General features: G+C 42.8%; 1 protein-coding gene across 1 annotated transcript in view; it reads left to right on the forward strand.

The window, feature by feature from the left end:
* Positions 1-18,233, forward strand: part of CCDC175 (coiled-coil domain containing 175) — a 73,468-nt gene that overhangs the window by 34,231 nt on the left and 21,004 nt on the right. Inside the window, exons 9-15 of the mRNA XM_057318558.1 lie at positions 201-337; positions 2,537-2,647; positions 4,943-5,014; positions 6,073-6,208; positions 6,816-6,947; positions 12,089-12,227; positions 17,909-17,988. Of these exons, the coding sequence (XP_057174541.1) occupies positions 201-337; positions 2,537-2,647; positions 4,943-5,014; positions 6,073-6,208; positions 6,816-6,947; positions 12,089-12,227; positions 17,909-17,988 (807 nt within the window). The remainder of the gene's footprint in view (positions 1-200; positions 338-2,536; positions 2,648-4,942; positions 5,015-6,072; positions 6,209-6,815; positions 6,948-12,088; positions 12,228-17,908; positions 17,989-18,233) is intronic.

The raw sequence follows: 18,233 nt of genomic DNA on the forward strand, positions 1-18,233 counted from the left end.
TACTTTTGTCATAGTTGATAGGAGAGGCCTCAAGATGTATAACTGCGTATTTGCTGTAGAATTACATCACTCAGTATTTATGGCATAATCATCATGTGCTGGGTAATATACCGGTGCTCTCGAGCCGCCCACGTGGCCGATGCCACTCAAAGGAAATGTGAAGCAAGTCCTCTACTTCAGTTGCTTTGTGTTTTTTCTAGATGGCTGAGAAACTACACAAAAATCGCTTAGAGAACAAAGATCTACGGGAGAAACTGCATACTCTTACCAGACAATATAAGATTGTCTTAAGTGAGGAAGATAAACTTTTTATGCAGAAACAGAAAATTTACGATGAGTATGTTTCTATCCACGAGCTGTACGTGAATTGACATGCCATAGTTATGGGGTGCTTTCCCTGGCCACAGAATGGTGACTCTCCGCTTCACCTCATCCGAGTTTTCAAATCTGCTGACAGCAATGAATTATTATTTACCCAAAAAAACACACTTCTAATTTACTTCTGTATGTCCTGGGTAATGCTTTCCTCCTATGGGTCAGATCAAATCCACAAACACCATATGGATTATATTTATTTCTTAATCAGATTCTTGCAAAAAAAAAAAATCCTGCTTTTACCCCATGAGACTGTCTAGAGAAGCTGTGAAATCCACCTTCATCAGAAACTGGCTCTGCACCTCTAGTCCCCGTCTCAGAGATGGCTTGGATCATTGACACAATCCCCAGAGACACGATTCCCAGAGATTGGGAAATTATTCTAGGAAATTCCTATCTTTTACTACCTGTTGGACTCCATTCAAGCACCAAGGCTTGTCAATTCCACCGCCCCAATATTTCTCAAATATATCCCATTTTCCTCTCCAACGCCATTCTTGTCACCTCTTTCAGCTTCTCTGCTCTGGCTCGTCTTCCCACTTTCAGCTTTACCCCCCTTCACTTGTTGCCCTCCTTTCCACCAGAATGATCCTTCTGAAACACCCTTCTGTTGCTATTCCTTCTCATCAGTCACCGCGTTGTAGTCCGTGGGGTCCGGACCTGTCTGTCCTGCCGAACTCTGATCAGATCCGGGTAGTTGTTCGGCCGTACTCACTGCTGGATCCCCTCATACGTGGCTTAGCAGATAGTGAGATTCACCAATAGTTTCTTTATACAGAATAACACCTTGCAAGCATGAATTATCTAATAATCCATCATTACAGGCGAAGTTAGATCTCAGGGAAGTGTCATTACAGTGTTCAGGGGCACTTATGTCAAACTGAGGTTGGGGTCCGTGCGGTATTTGAGCTGCCGAGAGCTGTTGCGATCACTGTATCTCATCCAAGGGAATTGCCTACTGAGAATCTGTTGTTAGTAGTTCTTTAGGCAAAAATTTACCCCAGGTCAATACTACGTTATCAGTTTTAATCACAAAATGTGCTGATGGGAAATAATGGTAACACTAGAACAGTTACTGTTGTTTCAGGTTTTTGTCTTCAGCTGGGGCTGCCATGACAAAACACCATACACTGCGTGGTTTCAACAACAGAAGTTGATTTCTCAGTTGCAGAGGCTGGGTGTCTAAGATCAGGGTGCCCGCATGGTCAGGTTCCGATAAGAGCCCTTTTTCCTGGCTTGCGTGCACCTGCCTTCTCACTGTGTTTTTACGTGGTAGAGAGAGGGAGAGGACAAGCTCTCTGGCATCTCTCCTTACGAGGGCGCCCACCCCATCATGACCTCATCTAGTCAGGTGACCTGAGCACTTCGCAAAAGCCCCATCTTCAAATACCATCACACTGGGTGTTAGGGCTTCAACGTAGGAATTTGTGGGGGACACATTTCAGTCCATAGCAGTTTTGAAGAAGATGGGACCCTTACATTTCGAAGAAGATGAGACACAAACAGAGCACTTTGTTACAGGAATGTCCTTCTCAATGTCTGGAAAAAACTGACATTGGACAAAACTGTACACGTCCCATTATTCTCTCTGCAAATTGGAGACAAAATATAAGCATTTGTTATAAAATGCCTTATGGGTGCCACACCACACACTGGCTTGAGCACCTGACATCTCATTTAATCCTGACACCTGCTGAGATAGGCATTGTGGGCCCTATTTTATGAATGGAGAAACTGAGGCTCATCCACAGGCAGAGTTTATGAGGTCACACTGCTAGAAAGAGGTAAAGCCGGTATTTAAAGTTGGTCTGAATAACTCGCTTTTCACAAAAGAACATGGTAGAATTGATAAATGCGTTACAAGAGACACCCCCACTCAGTGCGATGGAGTCTACAGAACTCTTCTTGTGGTTTTAGGGTTACGACTGCAATTAATGCTCTTTCCGTGGCTTGGGGATTTTCATAAGTTTAGATTTAGCCACCACTGGCAAAAAGATTTTGTTTCTATTTTTACTAATTTGGTAAATAGTTTATGAGCTGAACTTTCCAACCTACTTTCCACATTCTTATTTGTGATTCTATGTCCTGTCTTGGTGAGGATTGAAAAATGATGATTTCACCCTTCAATTTATGATAACTCTGGTTTTTTTTTTGGTGGTAGAAATCAGAAACAACTGGCATTTATTACTCAGAAAGAAAACTTCCTATCACAAAGAAAAGTAGATATCAAAAATATGGAAGAAGGACTTGTCACGCTCCATGATCTTCATCGGTACGTTTGTTGCCTTTGAATCTTTTCATCTTCATCTTCTCTGCATTTATTTTCTAATATGTGGTAACAATAGAGCTGACAACCTCTGATATCCTGTAGAAAAGGAGGCTTAAAATTCACTGTCTCTGTTTTACAGTCTGGAAGAGTCATTATCATTGAATCTATCGTTGAAAGGATAGGCAGGTCCTAAGTTCCACGCGAGCTGCTGGACATGAGAAATGGACGCCTTAGCAGTCTAGTAACAAGAACGTGCCCGAACAGTATCACAACACCGACCTCCTATGGTGTTCCCTTTTGCCATTCTAAATCACTTTAATTTTTAACGGTAATTTTTCTGATTAAAAAAGTACCGCTTGCACCTGATTTTAAAATTCAAATATAGAAATGTGTGACTTAGGAGAGTAGAAGTTACCCTAATCTCCATCTCCCCCAGAGATCTCACTGTTTACTCTCTGCTATGCATGCTTTCCATAGAGGAGTGTGTTTGTACATCCCCAAATGGGATAGTCCTTTTCTATAACTGGAATTTTCCCACTTACATTGGGTAACTTACACAATATTATGTTTCAGTTATATATCAATAAAAAGCTGGAAAAATATCTCTGGGAAAATGGTAAAACAAATATGGTAAATGGCAACATTTGGAGAAGTTGGTGAAAGGCATGTGGGAATTCTTTGTATTAATTTTTACGCTTATCTGATTTTAAAACTATTTCAGAAGAAGACAAAATTCCTGTATATGGGACCTCGTTCCTCATTCTTTAACTATCTAGTATCTTGTTTACAGATTATGCTATGTTTTATTTAACCAGTACCCTGCTGACTTTATTTTTGTGTTTTCTATACTGCAAGCACTTTTCAAAGTTCACATCACATAAAGATACACTCTAACATGTGTATCTCTGTCCACCTATACAACTATTTCTTTGTAATAAAGTCCTAAAAGTTGAATTACTGGCTCAAATAGGGTTGCATATTTTCATTTTTATAATTTGAATGTATTTTCTTATTTGAATATAGGGCAATGGAGGAACTAGCTTATAGAACTAAGATAGTGGTGATTGAATTTGACCTGTACCAACAGAAATCTAGAACATGGCAGGACGTGTGGGTTGTGTGTCCTTATGTTGCTAAACAACATATTTCAACATCTATTTCTCCTGTTGGGTTCAGAAAGGAAACTATGAACTCTTCCCTGTGAAAGAGCAGGAAGACAGAATTGGGTTGAGTAGGGGTCCTATTTTCCACATGAATAATGCATATTCCGTAACCAATTGTTATGCCATCATTGCTCTGGGCACCAGGAAGCTCAGAACCAAATTTGTGACCCAATATCGGTTTCCACTTAGGACTTTTTATATTATTGTTGCGTTATTTTAAACTAGTTCGACTCCTTGGTGGATTAAACCAAATACGTAAGTAAAATCAATGAGGTTAGGGCGCACTGTGAAGAACCTTGAAGTTCCAGGGGAGGGTAATAGATTTATTGAGGTAGGAAATCAAGAGCCCACACTGTGGTTCAAATGGAGAAGGAACATGGTTATGTTTCTAGTTTCACAGCATTACATATTCTGTTTCAGTTATGAATATTTGTTTTTTAAAAGACATAAAGTCACATTTTTCTGCATATGAAGCACTTAATAGGGAAAAAGGGAATAAGAAAAATCAAGGCTTCTGATACCTGTGTTAGACTCTTCATGTTTCTACCCATCCTAGATTCACAAGAAAATCTTCCATCCGTAATTGCTACTTAACCCTAGTACAAAAATCAATAAAGGCTTTCTGAATTATACATTGGATCCAGTCAGGACTCAGTCTAGAATCCAAAGTTCCTCACCAGTTTGTTGATCCTCCCCCGTCCTGTGTGACCGTTATTACTTCCCTTGATGTCCTCTGTCTGCAGCAAGTCTGTGTTGGTCAAAGAGTCTTGACTCGCTTCTCCCTTTCTGTCTTTGCAAAGGATGACGCCCTTTCCATGGTGGGATTCCCCCTCCATTCTGGCAATCCGAGTTCCTCCCTCTGTTAAACATTAACCTCCAATAACCCTCCCTCAGTTGCCTCCCCAGAATCTATTCTTCCTTTCTCTTGGGTATCACCACAACACTTGCAAAATCAGTCTGCATTTGTACGAAATCATCGTTGTCTTTCTCTGAGTCTACCACCACCTTTAGTTGTTCCACTAGGTTTGGTTTGTCTCCCAAGTCGTCTTATGCACAAGAATGATACATCAAGTCTTTCATAGATTCTGCTAGCTTCCACAAATGTAAAATCCAATGTATGTTTTCTTGTTTTTAGAGCAACAAAGACAGTTTATCGGAAACAAATAAAAATCCTGAGTGATAACCTGGAAAGAGAAAAGCAGAGATGGTAAAAAAATAAAAATAAAAATTCATTTGTGTTATGAGTAGTATATGTTTATCTTAATGAACAGTGCCCAAAAGTAGGGAGGAAATCAGAGTACTTGCTGCTAGCTAGAGCCCGAGGAAATCTGTTTCCTAAATTAAATTGTCTGAGTTCTCTCAGGTCTGGATGCATTTGTTAGTTTAATGTTAGGGCATTGAACAGAACCAGAGTTTTCCATTTCAATCGAGTGAACTCACCAAAGAGTGAAATTGCCAATATTTGTGCAATGCCTCGTGCTCACCAGGCTTCCGTGTGGACCAGGAGCGGAGGCGACAGGGGAGCATGGATAAATGTACAGGCTCTGGAGGTGGGCTACTTTGGCTGCTCTGTCTCCTCCTAGTGCTGCGACCGAGGCCGTGTTATTTAGCAATCTCCCTGCTCCCATTCCTATAAAGTGGCCGATGCTGGTAGCAGCCACCCCATGAGGTCACCGTGAATGGTAAAGGAGATGATCCATATCAAGCATTGACATGACTCCCTGGCACCTAGGAAGTATTTGCAAACACTTAGCTGTATTTTATTGTTGTTGTCATTACTATTAATGTCATGCATAGGACTCCAGTTGCACATTTTTACCCTTCTCCAATGTAGCTTTTTTATGTTGCAGCGGAGAGAAGAATTTGAGAACCCAGAAGGTTGAAATCCCTTATTAGCATTCTGGGTAATTTAGGGAATTTCACTACTGTTTCTGTCTGGGTCTCTCCTCTCAGCCACCCGCTCCCGAACCTTCCCCATATCTACCCTTTACCTGAAGGAGGGGAGCTGCCACGTGTGGTTTGTCCACTGTCCTACTGGACGTACCGACGCCGCTCGTGACGATATAGCAGCCGGTGAAGACGGGCAGCACTGACGCAGTTAACACTTCGGCTTATTTTTTTCAGCTGATGCGCAAGGTCCGCATCACCAAGGGCACAAACAGTTTTGTATAATCATAGTAAGATTTGTTTTGCTTTGAATTCCTTCATCTTTTCAGGAAACCGTTATGTCAATTTAATGATGATTCTTTGTGTTCTAATTTCTAGTATTATAACTCAGTGGAAAGTAGCTTGTTTGCAGAAAAAGCATGCGCGTTGGAGAAAGAAGCTAAAACTTGAAACAGAAGAAATTTTAGATAAAGTTCAGGCTTCGGAACTGAGACGCACTGAATTATTACAAGAGGTAAAGGAGCTCAGGGACTTAATGGTATTGCTTCATATTAGCACACACTTAGAATTATTACTGCCTATCAGGGATTCTCCTTCACTACATAATTCAACCTTACCTTCTTAAAAGATGTTTTCCTTTCTGGCCGTGTTTAGAGTAAATTATTTAACTTTCTTAAAAAATGTATCTATTTGTTGTGTTTTAACTTCAGCAAAGTAACTCTTCTCTCTAGAAGCTGCTTTTGAAACAGGCAACCAGAAACTTACTTGATGTTAACTTCTAGGGAAACTCTCTCTAAAAAAAAAAGGGGGGGGGGGACCAAACATCACTTATTTAGCTCCAGTATTGGCCTTCTGCCCACCCTCCGGCCCCCACCACTCCCATTCCGCATTTCCTCATGCAGTTTATTGATACTGTTTGGTGAATGAATCAACCTCTGCAAGGGGAAAAAAAGCGTTCCTCTCAGTGGTTACTGTGAAATAATATAATCTAACGCTGGAGCCGAGTCTCATACGAAGAGATGCTCTCTCTTGGCTGTTTGAAAATGTAAGGCTGACGGCAACAAAGACAAATGACAAGTCTTCAGGTCTGGTTGTTTTTTTTTTTTTCCTTTTCCAATTAGACCAGCGTACGAGAAAAAGAGATCACTGAATTTTTGGCAGAGATTGAAAGAGTTACCTTAGAATTAAAACAAGAGGAGGAGAAATTTATTATCAAAGAAAAAAAGTTAATTCAAGAGTTGAGCGAGTATGAGGTAAGTTTTGTTTTACATCTAAGATAATTTTAGACGGCTCTGTGGGGGAGGGGGTGTGTTTCACGCTATTCTAATCAATTCAGCGTAAACTCTTCCAGTGTGAGCAAGGCCCTTTCTTTTTTTCCTGAGAAAAGAGCAACAAAAACATTTTTTTTTTTTCAGTTAGAAAAGAAAATCAACACTCCGAGTTGGGTAGAAGTGCTGGCAGAGTCTATGGGGACAGGTGGAGGACAGCAGGAAGCCATGGCGAGCTGGCATGGGACCGGCTGGGGAAAGCAGCAAAGGGCGAGGGAGGCCAGTCAGGCCAAACTCAGAAATCCTCATTACAGAGAGGGCATCCCACTGAGTTGGAGCTGATCTGGGATGAGCACAGATGCTGGGAGAGGTAGAGAGAAAGGGCACAGAGCGTACCCGGGGGGCCCAGAGATGGCCGGTCTCTGGAAACACAACAGGAGATGCACCTTTCCCTTTCACCAAAGGTAAGGGGCTGAAGGTAAGGGGCTGTTTCTGGGAGACCTACCCTGGTACACTGAAACGAGGAGAAAAGTGATGGGAGAAGCCCTCCTGAACTTGGTTCGTTTTGAAGAGGAACAGAGTCCTGGCTGCGTGAAAGAGGGGCTTTCTTTGACGACAACAGTCCCTCGCTGGAGCGGGGGAAGCAGGGAGTCCTGAGGTTTCGAAGTTTAGGTCTTGCCAAGCTCACGCCTCCCTGCACAACTCCCACCAAATCCTGCAGAAACGGTTCGCAGATAACAGGTCCGAGAAGAGCCGGTTCTCTCTAGTAGGAAGAACAGAGAAGGAGCAGCTATGTCCTCCAAGCAAACACACTCCGAGAGGAACAAGTGAAAGGCGGAACACGAGTTTCCAACGACTGAAGAACACTCAGAAAGATGCTGGGATGCATGCAATCTGATCAAACGCTCCTCCATACATTAAAAAAAAAAAAAAAAAAAGCCAAACCTGTAATTTCGTAGACGTGCCAAGGCGGATCAGCAGCAGGGAAATCTAGGGAGTCAGGGAAGAGGTGTCCGGAGGGGATGGCCGGAAATAAGAGATGGAAACTGGCACAACTCGGGGAACAAAGAAGGGCAAGAAAGCACTGCACAGAGTCAGACAAATTAGAAGAAACAGACGGGAGAGGAGTCAGGGTGGGAAGCGTTTCTCGGTCGCTTGCTGTCTGTGTTGGTGTCTGTGTTGGTGCCTAGCACTCTCTTAGATGCTGAACTGCACAAATTAAAAAAGACAAAACTCTGTCCTTACGGTGCTTACATCCCGGTGGAGGGAGATTGAAAATAAACAAGATAAACAGGTGAACATCTAGTATATTCAGTGGTGAGAAATGCTGGTGAGAAAACTAGAGCCCGGACCGGGGAGGGGGCGAGTGTGTGTGATGCAGCCCATGTGCGGTGGGAAGGAAGGGTAGGTCCCGGATGGGGTGAGGACGGGGGCCTTGGAGCTATCTGGAGAAGCCAGCTCCAGGCAGAGGGCATGCCCCACACGAAGGACTGAGGCAGGACTGGCCCGTCTGAGGAATAGCAAGGAGGCAGTGTGGCTGGAGCGGACAGGAGGGAGAGGGACCCATCTTCCAGAAGTAGATGTTGAGATGGAACGAGGAGGGCAAAGGTTTATTAGGGAGGAACACCTCTGAAAGGACTGGGCAGGGGAAGCCGTCAGACATCATGGAACCGCAAACTCTCTGTGGGGTACTCCTGAGCAAGGACGGTCCGTTAGCGGAGCCCGGCCTGGGGCAGAAATGGCCTCACTTTTGCGCCACCTCCTTGCTCAGTCAGTTGATTGGGGGCCACCCCTGGAAGAGCATGGCCGTCACTAGATGTCCAAGGAGACTCTGAAGGAGTCTGGAGGCTGGCAGCTGACCACACTCCTTGCCACAAGGCAGTGAGTCCTTCCTCGAGGGGCGACCCAAGAGGGAGGGGCATTCCCAGGTCTGCCACCTTATAGGCCATTGTGAGGACTTTGTCTTTTCTCTGCCTGGGCAGAGAAGCCAGAAGAGCGTTCTGAGTGAAGGGCTGAAATGATCTGATTTTCATTTAAATGGAATCTCTAGCTGCTATGTTGAGTGAAATTTAGGAAAGCAGCAGGGGGTGCGGGAAGACCACCGAGGCAGCTAGAGCGATAGCCCAAGTGGCTCAAGTAGCTCGAACCAGAGCGGTAACCGAGGAGGTATCGAAAGTAGCCGGTCAGCGTGGCAGGTGTTCCTCGAGGCAGAGCTGACCGAGTTCACCGTCGTACTTAACGGTAAGCCAATCCCCTTCAAGTCAGCAGGAAGGGGAGGACGCTGGGTAACGTGGCATTCGAGCTTAAGCGGTGCCATTAGGCGGGAGAAGTAGGCCGTCTTCCAGCGTCCACCCCGTGGGCCGGGCTGTGTGCCCGCTGCAGGGCTGTGTCCACCGTGTCGAATTCACACAAAGGCATGGACGGATGGCAGCTCGTGCACCGTTATTATAAAGCCATAGCCCCGTTTCCCCTGGCTAAGCCTCATCAATGCCCCGGACCAAATTGGAAATTAGAATCCCCTTCCTGCTTTTGGTTCAGTGGCATGAGGAGCCACAGGCTTCTGCATTACTCTGATCTGGTGCTGCCCCTTTGAGCACGAGTGGGTCTGCTGGGTCCTACAGCCCTGTGTCTGGCAGGGTTCAGTCGGAGAAGCAGAGCCCCCAGGAAAGGGCTCCGTTAGAGGATTTGGCTTTCTGCAGTGGTGGAAGCTGGTTACACTCTAGTGAGGCTGTCAGCTTTCCGTCTGAGCTGGGACCTGAAGGCTGCAGGGCAGGCAGGTGGGAAGGGAAGGTGGGCAGGAAGTCATGGAATGAGCTGGAGCTCATCCCAGTGAGCAGGGACTGGGACCTGCATCAGTCTCTCTCTTTTCCAAGGCTCCAGTTCCAAGGGGTTGCAGCCAAAGCCAGAGCCCATCATCACTGAACCAAGTGTGTACGTGGCTCAGGGCTCAGGGAAGCTTGAAGGAACAGAAGCCGCGGGGCTGACCCACTGAGCCAGGAGACGAACGCTAACTTGCCTGAGAGGCAGCCAAACCCTCCCCAAAAGCGTGAAACAAGAGCACGGTTGCTTGTCAGGGCAGTGCTGGCAGCTAAGTCCGTGCAGGCGATGGCGATGATTTTGTGCATTCACATAGCTGCTGAGACCCCCAGGCTCTTCCCTTGGACAGCATAGTAGAGATAACACACAGCTGAGTTCCCTGACACTGCAGCGTGGAAAAATTTACTCCTCATCCTGCATTGTAATAGGTTTAAATTATGGTGGCGTTTTGTTTAACGATTTTATTTATTTATTTTAGAGAGTACGCAAGCAGAAGGAGGGGCCGAGGGGGAGGGAGGGGACAAGCAGACTCCGCACAGTGTGGAGCCTGACGTGGGGCTGGATCCCAGGATCCCGAGATCATGACCTGAGCCAAAACCAAGTCGGCCGCTTAACTGACTGAACCACCCAGGCGTCCCATTAAATTACGGTGTTTTTATGTATGTTTTTGTCTTTCTGTATTTGTTCCTAAGGATCTAACGGCAGTTTGGGAGGGGACACATTAGGCTGGCACTTCACTGTATTTATTAGGGCACTGACAAGCTGCTTTATCAAAGAGATGCCAAAATACAGTGAGCAGAAGCAAGATGTTTGTTTTCATGGGATAGCAACCCTCTCTCCCTTATCGGGAAATTGACCTTGGCTTAACTTTCTGGGTCATTCCTCTAGAGCCTGGTGAAGGTAGACGACTTAAGGTGTATGATCAGGCGACGTTGCTTGTATAGAATGACCCATGATTGGTATGCTACATTGTGACAGGGAGAGTAACTGGTAGGAAACTGGAACATTGGGTTTCCCTGGGTTTGGTGCCTCTTCTAAGTGGTCATGTCCCTTTCAGGGACCTGGAAGGTATACCCAAAAGATGCTGGCTCCTATTTGAGCATAAGACTTCAAAGCCAAGGAGGCTATCACATCCACCCACGTGGGTGTCTTCCTCTTCCATCTGAGTTATCACTTCGGTGATGTCAAAGGACAGTAGCCCCTGGTCAGCTGTGCTGTGAGGGCACCTCCCTGGGGAAGCACGCCAAGCATTGCCCTGCTGGCATCCTTCGGATTAAGTGTATATGCAACTTGGATAAAAATAAAAAGTAAAAAAAAAAAATTTTTTTTAAAGAATAAACTGGGTCAAGTATGGCCTATTCAAATCCTAAGAGTTGAGAAGCCCCCCTGATGTGGTCATTATAGAAGAGAGATGTTGATTTCTCCTTCCCCTTACAGACCACAGGGAAGGGGTCCAAGGTTGGCAGGGCAGTTCTGCCATCCTCAGCATGAGGCTAAATTGGCAGATCCAAGTGACAAATTCCCTTCTCATTCTTTTCCAGCCAGGCGAGGGAGGGAAGGACCGAGGGGGCACACGCTACTTCCTGTTGCAGGGGGAGGACCCAGAAGTGGCACACATCACTTCTGCTCACAAACTTGTTAGTCACACCCCCTTGCAAGGAAAGCCGGGCAATCACTGGAGCTGGCAGCTGTGTGCTGAGTTGGAACTGAGAAGTCCTGATATTGAAGGACAGGAGAATAGCTAGTAAATGTCAGCTGGCTGTCTCTGCTGTAGTCACCATTAAACCCACCCTGACTTTCTAAGAGAGGTCCAACTATTATTCCCTTTGAAACTAAATAAAACCTGAATAATTAAGCAGGCATCGTCATGTTTTGGCTGGGGCACTTTTTGCCCATTTAGTTAGTAATATATGTAATTATTTCTACCCCCTCCCCATTTCTTACTTGCATCCACACTTTTGCTCGTTGTTGTTTTCATTGTTTTCCATAAAATATGATCAACTAAGATTTTCTCAAATAGATGTTTAGGGTAGCATTAATGGAATCTTAGCAGTAGAGCCAGAGAACTGAATGGATCTTTGCAGAGCCTATGGAATCTAATCTCCTAACTTTATAGATTGCCAGCGAGTCAGTCAATCATCCAACAAATATTTTTCAAATACCTGGTATGTGGCAGATACTTTTATGTGCATCTCAGGATAAAAGGACACTAAGAACTCTCCCTCTCAAGAACTTACATTCTACTTTGGAGTGTAAATTGTGTAAATTCTCCAAAATTGTGCTCACAATTGGCTTTTTTTTCTTTAAAGAAAAGATTTGTTAAGGAAACGCAAAATAATAAAGTAAAGGAAGATGAACTAGTCGAGTGTCTTCCACAACTTCAAGTGGCCGAAGAAGAATACAAAAGCAAAAGCGGAAAATTTGAAGAGCTCAGTAATATAGTTACAGGTATGTATGAAGCTCTTAGCAATTGACCTTAAGCCCAGGTAAGAATGTCACTGTTGTTTTCTAACACAAGGGGGCGGAGGGGGGGTCATCAATTGCAGACCAATGGTGAAATTCTCTAAACTTTTCCTATCCTCTTTAATTCCCTCTTCTCTAATTTTTGCCTCATCTGCTAATTTCTTCTCCTCTACGTCACAGTCTTTGTTGCTCTTGTTAAATATTTCCTTTTCTCTTTTAAAGACTTCAAAATTAAGAATTAGTAGCAACTGTATTATATATGGTTTCTCTCGGTACTTTGTAAAGGTAAAAAGAACTTCTTTAACTGCTACCATGTGGAGTGTTTTTTGTTTCTTTTTCTTTTTAAGATTTATTTATTTTAGAGAGCACACAAGCTGGGAGAGGGGCATAGGGAGAGAGAGAGGATCTTAAGCAGACTGCCCAGTGTGGGGATAGAAATCAAAACAGTATGTGTCAAAAAGATATAATTATATGGAAACCCGTTATGTTGAAATGTAAAATAGATATTTTAAAGTGAATAGTGGTAATTGCCAAGGAAGGTGAATTTTAAGAATATAAGATTATGAGCCCCGAAGAGCCAAAGTAATGTTGAAAAAGAAAACCAAAGCTGGAGGCATCACAATTCTGGACTTGAAGCTCTTATTACAAAGCTGTAGTCATCAAGACAGTGTGGTACTGGCACAAAAACAGGCACATAGATCAGTGGAACAGAATGGAGAACCCAAAAATGGACCCTCAACTCTATGCTCAACTCATCTTTGACAAAGCAGGAAAAGATACCCAGTGGAAAAAGACAGTCTCTTCAACAAATGGTGTTGGGAAAACTGGACAGCCACATGCAGAAGAATGAAACTGGACCACTTTCTTACACCATACACAAAAATAGACTCAAAATGCACAAAAGATTTAAATGCGAGATAGGAAACCATCAAAATCCTAGAGGACAACACAGGCAGCAACCTCTCTGAACTCTGTCACAGCAACTTCTTGCTAGACACGTCTTCAAAGGCAAGGAAGCAAAAGCAAGAAGGAACTACTGAGACTTGATCAATATAAAAAGCTTCTGCACAGCAGAGGAAACAGTCAGCTGCAGTGGCCCCCAGCCGAGAGCTAATGCTAAAGACATTGGAGAAAAACACGTTTACGAGCCCCCGGGATCTGGCACAGCCGTCAGAGGACGAGCTGCCGGGAACGCCTAAGCTAGCTCCGGGCTGAACACCGCCCACCCAGATACCTGGTTGTTCCTGCCTTCAACCCGCAGGGTCCGTACAAACACAGATGAGAATGTGCTTGGCTTTGTTTACTCAACCTTGATGTACTGTAGGCTTTAAGACTCCCTTTGATTACCCTTGATTGTCTTTGGTTGTTGATCACCAATAAATACGCGAGGCTGTAGCCGTTTCGGACGATTGCGTTCCTTTGTGGTTGTCGCTGCTCCCTCATTTCTTTCACAGCTAACCTGTCTGTGCCTCATCCTTCTTCAAATCACCCACGTTTTGTGGCAGTCAACAAAACTAAAAACAACCTATGGGATGGGAGAAAATGTTTGCAAATGTCTTTTTAAAAAATATTTATTTATTTGACACAAAGCGCACACACAAGCAGGGGGAGTGGCAGGCAGAGGGAGAGGGAGAAGCAGGCTCCCCGCTGAGCAAGGAGCCCGATGTGGGGCTCGATCCCAGGAACTTGGGATCATGACCTGAGCTGAAGGCAGATGCGTAACTTACTGAGCCACCCAGGTGCCCCAATATTTGCAAATGTCTTATCAGATAAAGGGCCAGTATGCAAAATCTATAAAGAACTTAACAAACTCAACACCCAAAAAAACAAAAAATCCAGTCAAGAAATGGGCAGAAGACATGGACATTTCTCCAAAGAAGAGGTACAAATGGCCAAGAGACACATGAAAAAATGCTCAACATCACTTGGCATCAGGGAAATACAAATCAAAACCACAATGAGATACCACTTCACACCTGTCAGAATGGCTAAACATAACAACTAAGGAAACAAACGTTGCCAAGGATGCAGAGAAAGGGGAACCCTCTTACACTGTTGGTGGGAAAGCAAGCTGGTGCAGCCACTCTGAAAAACAGTATGGAGGTTCCTCAAAAAGTTAAAAATAGAACTACCCTACAACCTAGCAATTGTACTACTAGGGATTTATCCAAAGCATACAAACTTAGTGATCTGAAGGGACATCTGCACCCCAGTGTTTATAGCAGCAGTGTCCACAATAGCCAAACTATGGAAAGAGCCCAGATGTCCATCGACAGATGAATGGATAAAGAAGATGTGATACACACACACACACACACACACACACACACACACACAGGAATATTACTCAGCCATCAAAAAGGATGGCATCTTGCCATTTGCAATGATCTGCATGGAACTAGAGGCTATTTTGCTAAGAGAAGTAAGTCAGAAAAAGACAAATACCATATGTTTCCACTCGTGTTTGGAATTTAAGAAACAAAACAGATGAACATAGGGGAAGGGAAGGAAAAATAAAATAAAACAGAGAGGGAGACAAGCCATAGAGACTCTTAACTCTAGGAAACAAACTAAGGGTTGCAGGAGGGGAGGTGGTTGGGGGATGGGGTAACTCGGTGATGTGCATTAAGGAGGACACTTGAAGTAAGGAGCACTGGCTGTCATCTGCAACTGATGAATCACTAAATTCTACCCCTAAAACTAATAATACAGTATATGTTAATTAAATTGAATTTAAATAAAAAATTTTACAAAAAGAATGTAAGGTTTTAAGAATAAGCACTTTAGATAATTGGTCTGGTTGCCATTCCTCCACTGATTTTCCACTTCTTGCCAGATTTTCATTTAGTTAACTCATGTAGATTTTTTGTTGTTGTTTTTTTGCTACTTCTACCAAGAGTCATGGTACACATGTACTTCATCCCCAATTTTCTGTTCACCCAACCTTTCCTCCCATCCCTTCTTGTGCTAAGGTGAAGGAGGATGTAAGAAACACGATAAGTATGAAAGTAAGCGACGTATTGCCATATATTGCAAGTTCTGATTCTCTTGAGCCAAGAAAAGAGAGAAATACGAAAGAAAGTAGAGAAAAGATGGAAAGGCAAGAGAAAGGTAGAAAAGGGAACAGAAGAGCAGTGTGTCCAGAGAGTAGGAAAATATGCTTCACCTGCCAGCAGTGAGACTTAAACAGAGGATGAAATCAGCTCAGTACATATAAAAAACAATGTAATGACTTTTGGTTAAATGTGATGGGTCAAACATGCATCTGTCTTTGCTCCCTAATGAAACTTCATTTAAGAAATGGGTATAAAAGATGTTTTTTAGGGAAAAAAGTTATAAACTCACAGGTACAGAGACTGGCAGAGAAGATATCCACAGATAATGAACATCAACAAATTTTTAGAAGGTGTCATTGGATAGAGGTATTACCAAGAGGGAAATCTGAATAGCAAGTGCCTGCAAAGAAGACACACCGTGAAAGCAAGACGTTCTCTCCACAGGATCTGGCAAGTCTTGGGCATTGGAGGACCCTGATACCGTGAAGCTGAGATGAGTCACGGGGCTGAAGATTGGTTGAAAATCTTTCTAACAAGCAGTGAGACTGGCAGGTCAGATGCCCTCTTCTGTGTAGTGGAGTGACTCTGCCTCCCAATGGTGGTAGAGAAGTTGGCTCAACAGATTCTAAACTGCAGAATATCAAATATGACTGAGGGTAGAAGACAGATGCGGTACAGAGACCCCCATTCCACTGCTCAGCTTGCTGAAGCCTGCCAGCCCATTGTGTGGGACTGTCCTGTAATCCTCTTCCCCACTCTGAAGAAGGAGGGGGTTGGTTGGATTCTTCTCCAAGGAAACCTAACAGTCTCAGAGAAAAGCCCCACATAATCTAACATCTGAGGATCCCCCAACAAAATGGCTGGTCCCTTCCTGATCACTGTACAGCAAGCCCACCCAGGAACTGAAACTTTCAGTGCCTCATGCTTAGATAAGATTAGACAATCAAAGATCACCAGACACCTCAGGAAAAATTCCAAAATGAAAGGTAGAGACTAAAGCATACAGAAAAACAGAAGCTGATGACGTAGATGACAAAGAATATAAGAATACTTTTGAAGATATAGTCTAGGAGATTATATATTCTCTCTATATTATACATAATGTAGTATTTATAGTCTCTACATATTATAGAAAATATACTATGTATTATAGAAGATATATCTAAAAGTTGTAGAGAAAAAAGATATTGCATTTATGAAAAAAGAACAAGATGCTTAAAGAACAGAAAACAAGAAAGAACTCTTAGAAATGAAAAATATAACAACCAAAATTTTAAAATTTAATAGGATTCTAAGAAAAGTTGAGGAAATCTCTCTAAAAATAGAACAAAAAATAAGGAGCTGAAGAACAAGTTAAAAGAGTAAGAAATTTAGAAGTCTATTCTGAGATGTTGAATATCTAATTAACAGGAAAGCCAGAAAAAAGGAGAAAAAAAATGCAAAGGATAAAGTTATCCAGGAAATAATACAAAAATATTTCTCAGAATTGGAGAACATGAGTTTCCTATTTGAAAAGGCCCATCAAATCCCCAGAGCAATTTCTGAAAGAGAAGACACTAAGTAACATCACTTTGGGATTTCAGGAGAAAAAGACTTCTGGAGAGAAAAAGCAGATCTTACACAAAAGATTAGAATCAGAACGGTTTTAGACTTCTTAACTGTAATATTATATTAAATGTTAGGAGACGTTGCCTTCAAAATTCTGAGAGAAAATAGTTTCCAGCACTAGCTGCCCATCCAAACTATTAGTCAAGTAAAAATATAGAGTCGAGATGCATTCAGATATATAAGATCTCAAGATATTTCATTTATTCTGTCTCAGGAAGTTAGTACAAAACTTGCTTCAACAAAGAGGGAATAAATCAAGAAAAAGAGGAGGATGTGAAATTCAGAAAACAGAAGTCCAACATAAGGGGGACACAAAGGACAGTCCCAGGTGTTCAGCTGTGCAGGCCTCGAGAAAAACAAAACCAGAAGGCCATGGGGGAGGGAGGAGGAGTGGGGCTGATAGATCACCTAAGGTGCGTGACCATGTGAGAAGTAATATTGGGAAGATTTTACGATTCTGTTATAGATTTTGACAAATTAATGTGTACACGGAAAACTAAACAAGTAAGAACAAGGCTATTTTTAACTCCTAGAAAAACAAAAAATTATACAGGAGAGTAGGTATAATTAGACAACACCATTTGTCTCATCCATGAATATTTACATTGTCATAATGACCTAAATAGTTAAAATTCATTTAAAAAAAACATGACTTTATGGAGAGGTCAGAAGGGGGAAACATGGAGGTAGGTTGTAAGTGTGGGTGGGGAACATAGGGATGGGAGTAAGCATTCTGTGTTCTCTTCTATATTAGGAAGAAAGTAGAAACTGTCTTAAAATGACAAATCAAGAAATAACCCTATAAGCATTTATTAAGAAAATAGAAAAAAAATGGTTAATTCTGAGGAGTCAAACATAAGGGTGGGTACTATGTTGGAAAGCACCTGACTTCTGTGTTTTGTTATAAGCCCTATAATAGTATATGACTTTTAAAATTAAGCATGTGCCTTATTTTCATTTTTTTAAACTAAACATTGTGGATATTTATTTTTTCTCTTATAGCACAAAAGCAGGAGCAGAATTTACTAAATGATAACATTTCGCAAATGGCAAAAGACTTCTCAAGATATTTTAGCAACACGGTAAAGAGCCAATGCATTCATTCTTCTTTCTTTTATTGAATACCGATATATATATAAACTGTAATTGTGTGTGTGTGTGTATACACAGAGACTCTAGACGCAACTAACATGTATCATGGGAAAATCATTGGGTGGCCTCAGTTTTCTTATTTAAGGTAGAGATTGCTCTCTAAGGTTCTTTTGAGATCTGTTATTCTGTTAATTTCCTGCGAAGACCAGGGTAAGTGCACAGAGGTTGCAGAGGT

This window comes from Ursus arctos, unplaced genomic scaffold (assembly GCF_023065955.2).
Source record: "Ursus arctos isolate Adak ecotype North America unplaced genomic scaffold, UrsArc2.0 scaffold_25, whole genome shotgun sequence".
Taxonomy (NCBI): domain Eukaryota; kingdom Metazoa; phylum Chordata; class Mammalia; order Carnivora; family Ursidae; genus Ursus; species Ursus arctos.